The 18,408-nt window shown below is 52.4% G+C and overlaps 1 protein-coding gene across 1 annotated transcript in view; it reads left to right on the forward strand.

The window, feature by feature from the left end:
• The first annotated feature begins 3,318 nt into the window (after window positions 1-3,318).
• The window catches only part of LOC139266708 (netrin-G1-like), a 36,274-nt gene continuing 21,184 nt past the window's right edge, over window positions 3,319-18,408 (forward strand). The window contains exon 1 of the mRNA XM_070884295.1: window positions 3,319-3,561. Coding sequence (XP_070740396.1) covers window positions 3,319-3,561 — 243 coding nt within the window. The remainder of the gene's footprint in view (window positions 3,562-18,408) is intronic.

Raw genomic sequence — 18,408 nt, forward strand, 5'->3', positions numbered from 1 at the left:
CTCCCTCCCCCTCCCTCTCCCTCTCCCTCCCCCTCCCTCCCCCCCTCTCTCCCTCCCCCTCCCCCCTCTCCCTCCCCCCCTCTCTCCCTCTCCCTCCCCCCCTCTCTCCCTCCCCCTCCCCCCCTCTCTCCCTCCCCCTCCCCCCTCTCTCCCTCCCCCTCCCCCCCTCTCTCCCTCCCCCTCCCCCCCTCTCTCCCTCCCCCTCCCCCTCCCCCCCTCTCTCCCTCCCCCTCCCCCCCTCCCCCTCCCCCCCTCTCTCCCTCCCCCTCCCCCCCTCTCTCCCTCCCCTCCCCCCCTCTCTCCCTCCCCCTCCCCCCCTCTCTCCCTCCCCCTCCCCCCCTCTCTCCCTCCCCCTCCCCCCCTCTCTCCCTCCCCCTCCCCCCCTCTCTCCCTCCCCCTCCCCCCCTCTCCCCCTCCCCCCCTCCCCCCCTCCCCCTCCCCCTCCCCCCTCTCCCCCTCCCTCTCCCCCTCCCCCTCCCCCTCCCCCTCCCCCTCCCCCCTCCCCCCCCCCCCTCTCCCCCTCCCCCCCCCCCCCCTCTCCCCCTCCCCCCCCCCCTCTCCCCCTCCCCCCTCTCCCCCTCTCCCCCTCTCCCCCTCTCCCTCCCCCTCATTCTCCCTCTCCCCCTCATTCTCCCTCTCCCCCTCTCCCTCTCCCTCCTTCCTTCCCCTTGAGGGCAGATTCTGTGCTAAACTCCTCCGGTCCATTGAGGAGGCTCTTGGACTTGTTGCTGAGCAATGCGGAGCTGTCTCCGGGATCTCGCCGCGCCCGGAGCTCGCTGATCTCCCCCAGAGTGAGTCAGACTCTGTCCCGGGATCTCCCGGGATCGCCTTGCTGTTTGCAGCAGCGATTGGCGGCTTGGCGCGGGGATCAGACTGGTTCCTGTGTGGATTGTATCGGAGGGCTGGAGAATTGGAGAGGACGATTCTGTGTGCATTCTAGAACAGCAATCTTCCATTGGATAAGAGTGCATTGTATCTGAGGATTGCAGGCATTGTACAGGAGAGCTGTGCATTGTATCGGAGCGCTGCAGCAATCTGTACGATGAAGGAACACATTATACAACAATTTGCATTTATAGAGCGCCTCAACCCAGTAAAATATCCCAAGGCGCTTCACAGGAGCGTAAATCAGGTGTGACTGGAGATGGTGAGTGTGTGTTGTGGGTGTGACTGGAGACGTTGGGGGTGTGACTGGAGACGGTGAGTGTGTGTTGGGGTGTGACTGGAGATGGTTGACGTGTGCTGGGGGTGTGACTGGAGATGGTGAGTGTGTGTTGGGGGTGTGACTGGAGACGGTGAGTGTGTGTTGGGGGTGTGACTGGAGATGGTGAGTGTGTGTTGGGGGTGTGACTGGAGATGGTGAGGGTGTGTTGGGGTGTGACTGGAGATGGTGAGTGTGTGTTGTGGGTGTGACTGGAGATGGTGAGTGTGTGTTGGGGTGTGACTGGAGATGGTTAGCGTGTGCTGGGGGTGTGACTGGAGATGGTGAGTGTGTGTTGTGGGTGTGACTGGAGATGGTGAGTGTGTGTTGGGGTGTGACTGGAGATGGTGAGTGTGTGTTGGGGTTTGAGCAGGAGGAGTGACGTCAGTCCCAGAAGGTGACTGTGGATTGTGATGCTCGAGCTGAAGGGGAACAGCATTACGGGGGAGGAAGTGAGACATTCAGAGACTATTCCTGCTCGCAGTGCAGCAGTTTGTAAAAGCTCATTGAATTCATTATAGAAAATAGATTATAAATATCCCCGTTACTAGTCTGTAGATCAGTCACAGCCCAGAGTAACACCTTGTGTCATAAAACAGGCTGTGGGAGGGTCACCAAACACAGAATCTGTCAGTGTTTAAAGGGGCGACTTTTTAAAGTAGGCAGTAGAATAATTTTGCCTTTCCAGTGTGAGCTCTGAGCTTGAGGTGAGATGATGGAGTAAGGAGAATAGATGTTGCTGAAAGAGCTGACTCACTCCCACTCCGGAGACTCGAGCCCAGCATCCAGGCTGACACTCCCAGTGCAATACTGAGAGAGCGCTGCACTGTCAGAGGGGCAGTACTGAGGGTGTGCTGCACTGTCAGAGGGGCAGTACTGAGGGTGTGCTGCACTATCGGAGGGGCAGTACTGCGGGAGTGCAGTACTGGCGGAGGGGCAGTACTGAGGGGGTGCTGCAATGTCGGAGGGGCAGTACTGAAGGAGTGCAGCACTGTCAGAGGGGCAGTACTGAGGGGGTGCTGCAATGTCGGAGTGCAGCACTGTCGGAGGGGCAGTACTGAGGGAGTGCTGCACTGTTGAAGGGGCAGTACTGAGCGACTGCAGTAATGTCAGAGGAGCAGTACTGAGGGAATGCTGCACTGTCGGAGGGGCAGTTCTGAGGGAATGCTGCACTGTCGGAGGGGCAGTACTGAGGGAGTGCTGCACTGTTAAACACTCCATCTTTTGGACAAGGCGGTAAACCGAGGCCCCGTCTGCCCTCTCTGCTTCACATCAAAGATCTCTCGGCTTTATTTCAAAGAAGAGCAGGGGAGTACTCCCCAGTATCCTGAGCAATATTTATCCCTCAACCAACATCACTAAAATAACATAATTGTTCATTTGTTTCATTTGGTATATTAACGAGAGTGATTTAGCCACCTCCTATTGGTTGCAGTGATTCCCAACTGGTGATTATTTCTGTGTAACGCTACAGCTAATGGGAGGCGGAGTTGGAGGGTGGGGTCGAAGGTCAGGAGCAGCATCTGTTCCGAAATGCATTGATTATATTTCTCTCCTCACAGGGAACTGATGGCAGAAGGAAGAGATGATCGATGGGAAACAGACTCTGGTCAGGAGATAGTCATCACGTTGGCTCCCAGTACTGAATGATCAGCCAATCAGAGCATCTGTCTGACACAGCGGGCAGCTGGGGGGAAAACAGCTGGGATCCCAACACCTGGAACATCTGCACCAACACTGGGAAAACAGCTGGAATCCCAACATCTGTAACATCTGCACCAACACTGGGAAAACAGCTGGAATCCCAACACTTGGAACATCTGCACCAACACTGGAAAAGCAGCTGGAATCCCAACACCTGGAACATTTGCGGCAACAGTGGGAAAACAGCTGGAATGTTAACATCGAGAACATCTGCACCAACTGGGGAAACAGCTGGAATCCCAACGTCCAGAACATCTAGCAATGCTGGGAAAACAGCTGGAATCCCAACACCTGGAACGTCTGCAAGCATAGAGATCGCCCCTCTCTGAGCGGGTCCAGTCAGTGCAGTGCCCCCCTGAATCACCCCCAGACGGACTAAGTTTGCCCCTCTCTGAGCGGGTCCAGTCGGAGCGATGTGTCTGTCCGGTTTGTTGCCCCTTCAGGCCCTTTGGGTGGCCCTGTCTTTCGCCGTGCAGCATTTCCAATCCTGGGGTCACTACGACCTGTGTAAGGCCCAGCTTCACTGGGACCAGGCCATGAGTTGGGATTACATGGCCTGCCATCCCGAGGCCGCCCTGCTCACCAGGTCACTGAAGGTCAGCTTAGATCCCTCCGACAGTACGTGTGGAGAGATCCCCGAGATGTACTGCACACTGGTGAGTAGAAGCCTTTCTGAGACAGCCTCTGTTGTGTGTCGCGCTGTGAATGGACGCTCACTGAACGGCCTTTATCAAAGTGAATTCCATCCAAACTCCTACATTTGCTTCATTAACAGAGGCATTGAGTGCAAAAGCAAGGGAGTCATGGTGAACCTTTATACATCATTGGTTAGGCCCCAGCTGGAGTATTGTGTCCAATTCTGGGCACCACACTTTAGGAAGGATGACAAGGCCTTGGAGAGGATGCAGAGAAGATTTACTGGAATGTTTCCAGTGATGAGGGACTTCAGTTATGTGAAGAGACTGGAGAAGCTGGGATTGTTCTCCTCAGAGCAGAGAAGGTTAAGGGGAGATTTGATGAGGTGTTTAAAACCATGCAGGGTTTTGAAAGAGTAAATAAGGAGACACTGTTTCCAGTGGCAGGAGTGCCGGTAACCAGAGGACACAGATTTCAGATAATTGGCAAAAAAGCCAAGGGGGGGGAGATGAGGAGAATGTTTTAATGCAGCGAGTTTTTATGATCTGGAATGTGCTGCCTGAAAGGGAGGTGGAAGCAGATTCAATAATAACATTCAAAAGGGAATTGGATAAATACTGGGAAAGGAGAAATGTACAGGGCTATGGGGAAGGAGCAGGAGAGTGGGACTAACTGGACAGCTCTGAGCCAGTGGCAGAGACAGATGATATCACGGAGGTGAAAGTGGGCGGGCTTGGTGAAGGAGGAGATATGGGGATGGAATAACAGTCTGATAAGTTGCATTTCGTGGAACTGTGAGGAGATGTAAAACTGCTGGACTGAACAGGAAAGGTCAGGACACGTAAACCACAAAACTCGCTGCTTCCCAGTGTCGCACCGTAAGGGGTGGCAGTGTTTGTAAAATTAGACACAGTAATAGATGTGAGGAGGGAGGTCGAATGTTTATAAACACTCACTGGAGCTCCTGACCCCTGTGTCTGAGCCCTGCCCAATATCTCCAGTGGGGAATATGTCCCATTGTGTCTGAGCCCTGCCCAATATCCCCAGTGGGGAATATGTCCCATTGTGTCTGAGCCCTGCCCAATATCCCCAGTGGGGAATATGTCCCATTGTATCTGAGCCCTGACCAATATCCCCAGTGGGGAATATATCCCATTGTGTCTGAGCCCTGCCCAATATCCCCAGTAGGGAATATGTCCCATTGTGTCTGAACCCTGCCCAATATCTCCAGTAGGGAATATGTCCTTGAGATGTAAATTCAAGCCTGTTTCTAAATATTAATGATGCTCTTGTTGAGTGAATCATCTCCTCAGGATAATTGGTTCCTACATCATTGTTCGAGGGGAAACGCCTGGTTTAATAATCAGCCGTATGTTTCAGCAATAATTGAAAATGTATAATTTATTGCAGAACATGCAGTTTATCAGAGGGAATTATTCTCCAGCTCAATTAGTAATCTGTTATAAAAATAATACGAGTCTTTGAGGTAAATCTTCCAGCTGTTCCATATCCCACTGTGAGAGCTGTGTGTGAAACAGGGCGCGGACCCAGTGAGACCACACTAGATGTTACTGTCTCAGTTTCACATCTCAGGACATCCCAAAGTGCTTCACAGCCAATGAAGGACTTTTTGAAATCGCAATAATTTTTCTTTCACCGATTAAAAACGTGGCTGAATTTATCGGCCTTTATCTCACAGTTTGCATTTTTTAATATGTAACAGTTTTTGACAGGTGTACTCGCTCCTTCTTTCCCGATGTGTCCCGACTCCTGAACTTGTGTTCCCTGATTGTGTGTTGACTGTGAGTGAGTGAGTGAGACGGAAAGACCCCTGGGTGAGAATGTATTCAGACTGTGGCTGTAACCTTGGTGCAAAGACACGAATTCCTGGTCACAAGCTGTTGTGATCGAATGTACCGGGGCACGGTGGTGCAGGGCTTCTGTGACTGGACTAGTAATCCACAGAACCGCACTTCCAATCCCTTCATAGGCTGTCAGACTGGGCAGAGGGAGACACTGCCGGTCCTGCTGGAAGACTCAGTCCCAGGCACATCCTTTAGTTTTTCATTTGTTCCTGGGATGTGGGCATCGCTGGCAAGGCCAGCATTTATTGCCCATCCCTAATTGCCCTTGTGAAGATGGTGATGAGCTGCCTTCTTGAACCGCTGCAGTCCGTGTGGTGAAGGTACTCCCACAGTGCTGTTAGGGTGGGAGTTCAGGATTTTGACCCAGTGACAATGAAGGATCATTGAATATATTTCCCAATCAGGATGCAGTGTAACTTGGAGGGGAACGTGGAGATGGTGGTGTTCCCATGGAGACCATGGGTTTGTGAGGTGCTGCTGAAGAAGTCTTGGTGAGTTGCTGCAGTGCTTCTTGTAGATGTTAAACACTGCAGCCATGGTACACCGGTGGTGGAGGGAGAGAATGTTTAAGGTGGTGTTTGGACTGCTTTGTCCGGGATGGTGTGAAGCTTCTTGCGTATTGTTGGAGCTGCACTCATCCAGGCAAGTGGAGAATATTCCATCACCCGCCTGACTTGGGCCTTGTAGGTGGTGGAAAGGCTTCGGGGAGTCAGGAGCTGAGACACTCGCCGCAGAATACTCGTCTCTGACCTGCTCTTGTACCACAGTATTTATGTGGCTGGTCCAGTTAAGTTTCTGGGCGTTGGTGATCCTCAGGATGCTGATAGTAGGGGGTCCAACAATGGTAATGCCGTTGAATGTCATGGAGAGGTAGTTGGACTCTGGCTTGTTGGAGATGACCATTGCCTTCCACTTGTGGACCACAAATGTTACTTGACACTTTGGTGTTGCCAGACTGGGAAACAACATCAGTGAGTGAACACAGAGGTGATGGGGAACAGGACTTGTGTGTGTTAGGACACGGGCAGCACAGGTTTGGATGAGCTGAAATTTACGGAGAGTGGAAGATGGGTGTCCGGCCAGGAGAACATTGGAATGGTCGAGTCTGGAGGGAACAAAGTTTGGATGAGGTTTTCAGCAGCAGATGTGCTGAGGCAGGGGTGGAGATGGGCAATGTTACCGAGGTGGAAATAGGTGGTCTTGGTGATGGAGCGTATATGATTGTTTGTTTTAGTTCTTCTCAACCAAAAGGCACCAGTTAATGCTCATCGATCTCCGTGTTGGAAATAGAATCTCCCGCTGGTCTGTAATCCCCAATTTGATTAATCTCTGGCACCAGCTCAAAGTATTCGCCTCCAATTCCACTTCAGTGCCAATTTGTTCATTGATTTGAGTGTTTCTCGTGCTGCAAAGCAAAAGTCACAGTGTCTGAGCACAAATCGAGGGAGAGGCACATCTGGAATACTGCGGGCAGAGTGAGCTCCTCATTGTAGTGGCGAGATGGGACATGGGGCACAGTGACACAGTGTGACCAGGGGTGAGGGGAGAGAGAGATGGGGCACAGTGACACAGTGTGACCAGGGGTGAGAGGGTGAGGGGAGAGAGAGATGGGGCACAGTGACACAGTGTGACTGGGGGTGAGGGGAGAGAGAGATGGGACATGGGGCACAGGGACACAGTGTGACCGGGGGTGAGGGGAGAGAGAGATGGGACATGGGGCACAGTGACACAGTGTGACCAGGGGTGAGGGGGTGAGGGACTGTGTTATGAGGTTAGCTCGAACAGTCGAATTAAAGGGAGGATCGTGATCACTTCTGTAGAAACACAGTCTGTGCCTTGCTCGGGTAAAAGTCTGACAGCCAATTATTTCTGAATCCGATCACCAATTCTGGAAATCCCAGCGAGTGGTGACAGCTGGTGAATGTTAACGTGGAGTTTCTGGGTAATTTCTGTAAGCTGAGTTTGAACTGATTGTAAACTGGTGCCTGGAGATTGTGTCTGATCCTCTCGGGATTGTTAACATCTGTATCCATTCCCCCGCCAGCTGTTCACACAATCTCACAGCACAGCAGGAGGCCATTCGACCCATCGTGCCTGTGCCGGCTCTTTGAGAGAGCGATCCAATTAGTCCCACTCCCTGCTCTTTCCCCATAGCCTTGCAAATTTATTCTTTTTCCCAAATTTATCAAGTATATTTTTCCCTGTTTTCAGGGAGTTTAGTTGAAGCAGGTTCAAACAGCTCTTCAAAGAGCGTGCACAGGCACGATGGGCCGAATGGCCTTCTGTGCTGTGAGATTCTGTGATATTGCCCCTGTTTTAAGGGAGTTTATTTTCAGCAGATGCGAGCAGCAGATAAGATTTCAGATGAATGAACCAAACATTCTCTTTGTAATATTGCAGTCCGTTCTATTGGGTCTGGGACTAAAACTTTAATACTCAGATGGGAAATCGAGGGTTTGGGAGAGGCCTACAGGAAGTGGATTAAACCTGAGGCCATAGACTTTATCCCCATGAATCCTCCCCCTGCCCAATATCTCACTCACTGCCCACTGTCCCCATTAAACCGGCTGCACATTCAACTTTCCCAGTCTCTTGATTCCTGGATCAGAGCTCCCTCACTGCGCTGCTGTCTGACAATGTTCCACTCACTTTAGCAGCTCAGACAGGAGAATATTTGAAGAATGATTTACTGTTGTTGTGGCACTGACTGACTGATCCCTGACACTGTCATCAGTGGATGGATTTTTCTATCAGGCAGTTTGAATGATGAGGAATCTCGGTTCCATCTCCTGTTATTCTCTGTTCCCCATTTTCTGTATTGGCCATGCGCAAATTTCATTATAAACACAGATAGAGGCAGACAGGCAAGGTCGAGGGTTCATGTCCCACTCCAGAGACTTGAGCACAAAACCCAGGCCGAGACTCTCAGTGCAGTACTGAGGGAGTGCTGCACTGTCGGAGGGACAATACTGAGGGAGCGCTGCACTGTCGGAGGGGCAATACTGAGGGAGCGCTGCACTGTTGGAGGGGCAGTACTGAGGGAGTGCTCCACTGTCGGAGGGGCAGTACTGAGGGAGCGCTGCACTGTTGGAGGATCAGTACTGAGGGAGCGCTGCACTGTCGGAGGATCAGTACTGAGGGAGTGCTGCACTGCTCTCATCCTGAGCTGGTGAATGGCGCTTTAGAATTCAGTCTTTGCTCTCTCTTTTTCTCCTCTCTCTTTCTCCCTCTTGCTCCCTCCTCCCCTCCCACATTACACGGGCTCATTCACCAGAAACACCCTTTTGCCGAATTTGCCCTCCGACCGAAAGGGGGCGCACTCACTGAGCGAGACGATTTTCCCCGCCCCAATCCATGGAGTGGAGAGTTGAGCAAAATTCAGCTCTTTGTAGATTGTTTTTGTTGCGGGCGGTGCAGTCAGTTTGCGGCGGGGTGGAAGTGCGTGGGGAGCGGGGCGGACGGCGGTATATGTCTGCGAGCTCCTGTTTTATTTCCCACCCCCAGGAACCTGCTGACTGACGGAGCTGAAATGAGCCTGGGATTAAAGTGTTTGTTTGAACCTGGTTTGACAGACAGTCGGTGGGTTCCCTGAACACCTGCTCACAGCCCTGAGTCTCCGTGAGGCTGGGGCACTGGGGACATTAGTTTGGGGAGAAGGCCCTTTATTGGGGACCTTTCATTAGAAGGAGGTCACCCATTGGGGACGGATGGTTTAAAATTGGAAGCTGGGTGTTTAATGAACGATGGCTGTGGTCTATAAGGGCCGATCGACACAGGCCGGTCAATAATGTGGGATTACACCACAGCTGGTTGAAGATTTGCTGCAGATTCTCAATCTTTCCCCAGTCTGGTTTCTTTCTCTGAAACCTCCCTCTGGTCTTCTCATTGCTGAAATGTTTAGACACAAACACCAGGTGCAGAGTTCTGGGTTTCATTAACTTGAACAAACATTCATTTCTGCCGGCTCATGTTCTTTATAATTAAATTCCAAAGTGTAGAATCCCATCGAGCTCCCTGGCAAGATGTTGACTTAAAACCGCCGTTCCTTTATTAAATTAATTCTGGGGATGTGGGCATCGCTGACATGGCCGGCATTTATTGCCCATCCCCAGATGCCCTGAGAAGGTGGGGGTGGGCCGCCTTATTGATCCGCTGGGAGCAGGTTTGATACAAACTGAGTGTCTCGCTCGGCCACTTCAGAGGGTCATTAATAGTCAACCACGTTGGTGTGGGCCTGGAGTCACATATAGGCCCGGGCAGGGTACGGAGTCAGGTTTCCTTCCCTAAAGGACATTACTGAACCAGTTGGGCTTCACGGCAATCTCCCTGAGCTGTGGGCCGTGGGGACATGGACCCTCTCCCTGAGCTGTGGGCCGTGGGGAGATGGACCCTCTCCCTGACCCACTGTGTGCCGTGGGGAGAGGACTCTCTCCCTGACCCACTGTGGGCAGTGGGGAGAGGACCCTCTCCCTGACCCACTGTGGGCCGTGGGGAGAGGACCCTCTCCCTGACCCACTGTGGGCCGTGGGGAGATGGACCCTCTCCCTGACCCACTGTGGGCCGTGGGGAGAGGACCCTCTCCCTGACCCACTGTGGGCCGTGGGGAGAGGACCCTCTCCCTGACCCACTGTGGGCCGTGGGGAAAGGACCCTCTCCCTGACCCACTGTGGGCCGTGGGGAGATGGACCCTCTCCCTGAGCTGTGGGCCGTGGGGAAAGGACCCTCTCCCTGACCCACTGTGGGCCGTGGGGAGAGGACTCTCTCCCTGACCCACTGTGGGCCGTGGGGAGAGGACCCTCTCCCTGACCCACTGTGGGCCGTGGGGAGATGGACCCTCTCCCTGACCCACTGTGGGCCGTGGGGAGAGGACTCTCTCCCTGACCCACTGTGGGCCGTGGGGAGATGGACCCTCTCCCTGACCCACTGTGGGCCGTGGGGAGATGGACCCTCTCCCTAACCCACTGTGGGCCGTGGGGAGAGGACCCTCTCCCTGACCCACTGTGGGCCGTGGGGAGATGGACCCTCTCCCTGACCCACTGTGGGCCGTGGGGAGAGGACCCTCTCCCTGACCCACTGTGGGCCGTGGGGAGATGGACCCTCTCCCTGACCCACTGTGGGCCGTGGGGAGATGGACCCTCTCCCTGACCCACTGTGGGCCGTGGGGAGAGGACCCTCTCCCTGACCCACTGTGGGCCGTGGGGAGATGGACCCTCTCCCTGACCCACTGTGGGCCGTGGGGAGAGGACCCTCTCCCTGAACCACTGTGGGCCGTGGGGAGAGGACTCTCTCCCTGACCCACTGTGGGCCGTGGGGAGATGGATGATACCAGAAATGAGAGGGTATACATATCAGGAAAGGATGAACAGAAAAGAGAATGCTGAGGGGTGATCTAATTGAGGTTTTTGAAATTATGAAAGGTTTTGATTGAGTGGATACAGAGAGAAGCAAGAAATCCAATAGAGAATTCAGAAGAAACGTCTGTACCCAAAGAGTGGTGAGAATGTGGAACGCGCTACCACAGGGAGCGGTTAAAGCAAATAGTGTAGATGCATTTAGGTGAACTTGACAAGCGTATGAGGGAGACAGGAATAGATTTAGATGAGGAAAGACGGGAGGAGGCTCGAGTGGAGCATAAACACCGGCATGGACTGGTTGGGCCGAATGGCCTGTTTCTGTGCCGTGTATCCGATGTAATCCTAAATGTAATCCTATGTAATCTTTCAGCTCAGCACTGGCCCACTAAATGCTGCTAACTGAGCAACTCTGCTCGAACATTAACTCCAACAAAGGGCCTGATTACTGGGTGATGGGAAATGACAGCAATCTGTGGGATTGTACTTTATGGAGCCACTAACTTCTGCACTCAATAATACACTAATTAACATCATTAACCAGGGGACTGAACCGTGCTGACAGCGAGTGGTTTAGTTAGTGATAACGACAGGCTCTTCGTCACACCACACAGTGTAAATGCGAGACAGCAACACTTAAAGCCCGAAATAAATGTCAAGGGATGAGTGGATTTGAGAAGGAACAATGATTTATAAGATGCTCCGTTTATGCTCCAGTGTTGCAGGAGCAGTTTCTGTAATACATGATCCTTATATTGAAATATCTTCCCTTCCCGCGTTGATGCAGCCACACACAGCAGGAGCCTCTTATGTCTCTCTCTCCCTGGGCTGTTTGGTGATGTTTAATTATTATCTTCTTCTTAGGCTGTCCCCTAGAGTCGAGGATGAATTGCTTCCACATTAAAATGAGTTGTCAGGTGACTGATGAGACCAATGTGGGATCCACAGTCTCTGTCACAGGTGGGGTAGATGGTGGTTAGAGGGACGGGTGGGTGGGGTGCTTGGGTTGTCGTACGTTCCTTCTGCTGTTTGTACTTGGCTTCCACATCCTCCCGGCAAAGAGACTCGATGTGTTCGTCGCCTTCTCGGATGCTTCTCCTCCATTTTGAGCGGTCTTGATCCAAAGATCCAAGATGCGGCCACTCACAACATCATCGAGCAGACAATAGGGATGCTCAAGCAGCGTTTCCGAAGCCTGGACCGCTCTGGAGGCAGCCTTCAATACTTCCCTCAACAGGTGTCGCTATTCATTGTGGTGTGCTGCATGTTGCACAACTTGGCCATCATGAGGGCCCAGGCCTTACCAGCGGGGAGTGCAGCCCCAACTCAGGAGGAGGAGAAAGAGGAACAGGAGCCAGGCGAGGCCCCGACTGGCCAGCCAGAGGAGGAGGTGCAGCAGCCACGGAGGAGACACCGTGGCACTGCTCCCGATACAAGGGCCACATGTCAGCGGCTCATCATAGATCGGTTCTCCAACAACACAACACAACCTCTGACCAGCAACTAATAAACATTTAACAACAGCCCCTTGAAACACCATAACACACAATTAACATCAACAATAGCTGTACACAGGCCCCTGCCATTTGTCATTCCACAACAGTATCCATGTGCCATATTAGGCACATACACTTACAACAATAGCAGGCGTCAACAGGCCAGATCGTGACAAATACAGAGTGATGCCATGGATATTTACAGGGTGAGGCCTTCTGTCCATTGTGGCTAAAGTTTTTATTGAGACTAGCTCTGGCATTTGCTACCCCTTACCTCAACCTCCTCCCACACCTCCTGCTCCTCCTCAATGTTGCCCCAGTGCCTGCAGCAAGGCTGCTTGAGGGCTGCTGTGTGTGTAACAGACACTACAGATGGCCGAGTAGGATACATTGGACCAGCTCTGGGCCTGGAAGGCCCGGCTGCGGACTGCACCACCTCAGCATCGGCGGCAGCAGTCTAGGTTGGCTGGTGTGTAGACCGCGGCAGGTGCAAAGGCAGAATGGCAATGGTGGGAGCCAGAATGCTGTCATCTTGAGCAAAGACAACACGTTCCATTTCCCACGGCCCACTGCCACCTCCCCCAGGGCGGAGCCTCAAATATCCGGAGCAATATGTGGGAGCGCGGATTACTGGCCTGCTTCGGCACCGTTACCTCCCCGTTGGACTGTGGGGAACAGAGAGGATGGCAGCAGTCAGTGTTTGCATGGCATCACTCTGTGACTGACTCAGGACAGCCTGAGTCTCAAACGCAGCGTTCTGAGAGTTGTTGCCACAATCATTGACAGTATCACATCACAAAGACCTTGCGTGGCTTGGGTCTGTGATGCGATAGCTGCTGCCACATCAACCATGGCACGCGCTCTCCCCTCTGCGACTCCACTGTCGCTGGTTGAGTCCATCTCCCTCTGTAAATGGGCAAGGATGGGTTCATTGAACTGCTGAGAGGCAGGGACAATGCTTGAGGCGGTCTCCCCCAACCTCAGTGCAAGTGTATCCATGCTCTGCGGGACCTTCTCCAATGCACCCATTGGCTCGCGGTGCATTTGCGTGGACTCTCTGAACATAGCCTCCAAGTCCAGGTCCACGTCTGACTGTCTCTGAGCAGGACTGATAGGCCGACTCACTCGCCGGGGCGATGGCCCCCGAGCTTCCCCTCGCTCTGGGCGCTGCTGCATGCCACTGGATTCAGGAGCCTCAGGCTCTTCAAAGCCCAGGAATGTTGGCTCTTCCACCAAGGTGGTGACCCCACTCGATGCAACTGATGGAGGGTCCCACACAGACACCACACATTCCTCACCTTCCTCATCATCTTCCCCGTCAGTCGAAGTGCACGGCGCTTGCTGTCAAGGGTCAAGGATCTCACAGAAATGCCAAAGGGCATACACATACCGTCACGGTCCACAGGGGGCGCTGCTTCTCCGGCCACTATCGCACCAACTGGTGTGCCCATGGGGATGGACACTCGCTCCTTCACGTCACTGAGGGCTTGTATGTCAGGCTCCCCTCCACCGGTGCACTGCTGCTCTCTCCTGTTGTGAGCTAGTTTCACCTGCAGTAAGAAGCACAAGAAGGTGTGAGTGAGTGTGCAGCTCATCGTGTGCCACATGTGTCTTCCATAGTTGAATAGTTGCTGCTGTGTGGATGTGTGTAAACGTCCATTTGAATCTGCGTGGCTGCTCACAGTGCATGTGTGAACGGTGGGATGAGGTGAGAAGGGCCTCAGATTAGGGATGAGGCTGAAGTCTTGAGAAAGGGTAGTATGAGGAGGGGTGAGGCTGAGTAGGGAACCAGAAGGTGAGCGAGGTTTGGATGGGCCGGGCATGGCTGGTGACCTGAGTCTGAACCTTTATGGTGCCTTCACCAACAAAGACCACGGCCTGGGACACACAGTGATGGAGCAGTCGGAGGTCAGTTGTAGCGCTGGGGCATGGTGCTGTTAATTATGTCCCGAGGACACGGCATTTCAGGAGCACGTCACATCTGCACCGTTCCATTATTCATTCATACTTTACACAGCTTTAGGATTCTGGTACTAATGTTACTCCATTCCTTCTACATTGAGTATTAAAAATAACCAATCCAATATGCGGCTTTAGTCACTGCCTTTAGTCGATGCTGTGACGATTGTAGATTCATTAATCTCTATGATCTCTGTATATTGCCGCGCTCTCCATCTTTATCACACACATTAGTTTTATTGATTGCTGCAACAGCCACTTGCTGGGGATGAGGATGTTACAGGTGAGCTGTCTGATCATTTGGAAAAGGATGTCGGGCTGATTCTGTGTTGCCGATGTCAGGCAGAGTCCCAGTGTGTCCGATCCACAGGATGCACTGCAGCAACTCGCCAAGGCTTCTTCAGCAGCACCTCCCAAACCCGCCACCTCCAGCACCTAGAAGGACGAGGGCAGCAGGTGCCTGGGAACACCATCACCTCCAAGTTCCCCTCGAGTCACACAGTGTCCCGACTTAGAATCACAGCATCATAGAATGATACAGCACAGAAGGAGTCCATTCGGCCCATTGTGCCTGTGCTGGCTCTTTGAAAGTGTTACCCAATTAACCCCACTCCCCGCTCTTTCCCGGAGCCCTGCAAATCTTTCCCCTTCAAGTATTTCTCCAATTCCCGATTGAATCTGCTGCCACCGCCCTTTCAGGCAGCGCATTCCAGATCACAACATGTGGAGCTGCCGCTGTGTCCATCGCTGCTTTACCGCGGAAGGTCAATGACCTGAAGTGACCACGAGGGAGCCCTGCCACCTCTGACTGCTCCCTCACAAACCAGCCTGAGGTGAAGCATCATTCGGCCCACAGACCCAGGGATATGGCTTGAGCACAAATAAGGGACTGTTTTCACAACAGACGATAAAAAGACAAGTTCCCGTTAATCATTCCGCCCACAAAACTCTTGCCCTTTCTCTCTCTCTCTCTCTAACCCAAACAGTCAGCTGCAGTGAGACTCATTTTCCTATCTCCAGAGGTCAGAGGTCGAAGATTCTTTCACTGAACATGAACTTTGGAAAATCTCAACAAAGAAAACGTCCAAAATGTCGTCATGTCAGAAATCTGTCCAAATATCAGCTCCCTGGTCTCTTTACAATCCATTTTATTTTGCTCAAAACGATTCCCAAGGATAATTGGGGAACTGAGAGGATCTAACTATGGGGAAAGGCTGAACAGGCTGGGGCTCGTTCCTGATCCCAGGGATGTGGGACATCAGTTACAAAGAGAGACTGGAGAAGCTGGGATTGTTTTCCTTACAGCAGAGAAGGTTAAGGGGAGATTTAATACAGGTGTTCATGGTCATGAGGGGTTTAGACAGAGTAGATAGAGAGAAACTGTTCCCATTGACGGAAGGCTCGAGAACCAGAGGACACATATTTAAGGTGATTGACAAAAGAACCAAAGACGACATGAGGAAAATAGTTTTTGCGCAGTGAGTGGTTAGGATCTGGAATGCACTGCCTGAAAGGGTGGTGGAGGCAGAGCCCAGCGGGAGAATTGTGTCGAATTCTGGGCACCACACTTTAGGAAGGATGTCAAGGCCTTGGAGAGGGAGCAGACGAGAGTTACTGGAATGGTCCCAGGGATGAGGGACTTCAGTTATGTGGAGACTCTGGAGAAGCTGGGATTTTCTCCTCAGAGCAGAGAAGGTTAAGGGGAGATTTAATACAGGTGTTCAAAATCATGAAGGGATTTTGATTGAGTAAATAAGGAGACACTGTTTCCAGTGGCAGGAGGGTCGGTAACCAGAGGGCACAGATTGAAGGTGATTGGTGAAAGTACAGAGGGGAGATGAGGAGACCCCACTTTCTGCCTTCTGACACTCTGAATAGCTGCCCTTTACCCCGACTCTCTGCTTTATGTCCTGAAGCCAGCTAGCTATCCATTCTGCTACTGGCTCCCTGACTCTGCATTCTCTGACCTTATTCATTAGTCTATTATGTGGTCCCTTATCGAAGTTCTTTTGGAAATCTGGATAAATTATATCTAATGTATTACCCTTGTCTGCTCTCTCTGTTACCTCTTCAGAGAATGCAATGAGGTTGGTCAAGCAAGACTTTCCCTTTTGAAATGCATACCAGGTTATTAAAAAGATGGCGGAAGTTATAGCAGATGCATTCGTTATAATCTACCAAAATTCTCTGGACTCTGGTGGCAGACAAAAGGCAGGTAACTATAGGCCAGTTTGTTTAACATCTGTCGTGGGGAAAATGCTTGAAGCTGTCATTAAGGAAGAAATAGCGGGACATCTAGATAGGAATAGTACAATCAAGCAGACGCAACATGGATTCATAAAGGGGAAATCATGTTTAACTAATTTACTGGAATTCTTTGAGGATATAACGAGCATGGTGGATGTGGTGTATTTAGATTTCCAAAAGGCATTCGATCAGGTGCCACACGAAGGTTACTGCAGAAGATAAAGGTACGCGGAGTCAGAGGAAATGTATTAGCATGGATCGAGAATTGGCTGGCTAACAGAAAGCAGAGTCAGGATAAATGGGTCCTTTTTTGGTTGGAAATCGGTGGTTAGTGGGGTCCCACAGGGATCGGTGCTGGGACCACAACTGTTTACAATATACATAGATGACCTGGAAGAGGGAACAGAGTGTATTGTAACAAAATTTGCAGATGACACAAAGATTAGTGGGAAAGCGGGTTGTGTAGAGGACACAGAGAGGCTGCAAAGAGATTTAGATAGGTTAAGCGAATGGGCTAAGGTTTGGCAGATGGAATACAATGTTGGAAAATGTGAGGTCATCCACCTTGGAAAAAAAATCAGTAAAAGGGAATATTATTTGAATGGGGAGAAAGTGCAACATGCTGCAGTGCAGAGGGACCTGGAGGTCCTTGTGCATGAAACTCTTTTTGGAGTTTATCTGCAAAACAAAAAACATTAAACCGTGCCACCTGCCGTGGATGACACAGCAGACATTTACAAGGCCCCTTTTTTTTTTCTTTTTTTTTGGTTTTTTTTTGGGCGCTAAAATCACATTTTTTCCAGTGCCCCCTATAAAAGGGGAGGGGGACACTAAAAGCACCGGCAATTAAAACAAATTAAACTTTAAAACGTAAAATCAAATAAAAATTTGGTTGCCGGACGTGATGATGCACTCCAGTCCCTCCGGTGCCCACCTCTCGCGGAAGGCCGCGAGCGTACCGGTGGACACCGCGTGCTCCATCTCCAAGGACACCCTGGACCGGATGTAAGAGAGGCAGGCAGTCAGGTTGAATGACCCCCTCGACCGCCCGCTGCCTGGACCGGCTGATGGCACCCTTGGCCATGCCCAGGAGCAGTCCTACGAGGAGGCCTTCGGACCTACCCGCTCCCCTCCGCACAGGGTGCCCAAAGATCAGGAGAGTGGGACTGAAGTGCAGCCAGAATTTCAGGAGCAGCCCCTTCAAATAATAAAACAGGGGCTGCAACCTCGTGCATTCCATAAAAACATGGAACACGGACTCTTCCAGACCACAGAAATTGCAGGCAGCCTGGGAGTCCGTGAACCGGCTTAAAAATTTGTTGCACGGCACTGCTCCATGCACCACCCTCCAGGCCAAGTCCCCGATGAATAGTGGGAGGACTCCCGCATAGAGTGCCCTCCATCGGGGACCCCCGCCTCCTCCGGACGGCAAGATGGTACGCCATGGCGTGTCCGGACAGTCGGCGAGGATGGCAAAGTTGAGAGTGTGCAGGAGCAGCCCGTACAGGAAACCCCTCCGCGCGGAACTGAAAGGCACGGAGGGGATTTCCCCGAGGCGGCTCAAGTTGTGAGGCGCCGGCCCCCGAGGGACGTTCCGGGATTTGGCGCCAATGAGGAATTCCGTCCGGACGGGGGTCAGTTCCGACGGGATCTCCACACATGCTCGAGCCTCCTCGATGCACCTAACAGAGTCAGGGCCCAAAGCTGTTTTTAGCAACTCGATGGCTTCGGCTGCGTGGTGGACGTCGGCTGAATTTAGGCGCCATCCAGCCCGCTCCTCCGCCATTGAGCAGGTCCCTGACCCTGGTCACCTCACCAGCCACAGCCCTCTCTTCCGACCGCCACATAAAACCTCGGTCGTGGAGGTACGGATTCCCGAGCAGCGGCTCCTGCAGGACAGCCGCCACTCCAGCCGGCGGAGAGCTGCGCTTGGTGGAGACTTTGTTCCA

Source organism: Pristiophorus japonicus, chromosome 7 (genome assembly GCF_044704955.1).
Source record: "Pristiophorus japonicus isolate sPriJap1 chromosome 7, sPriJap1.hap1, whole genome shotgun sequence".
In the NCBI taxonomy this organism is placed as follows: Eukaryota; Metazoa; Chordata; class Chondrichthyes; family Pristiophoridae; genus Pristiophorus; species Pristiophorus japonicus.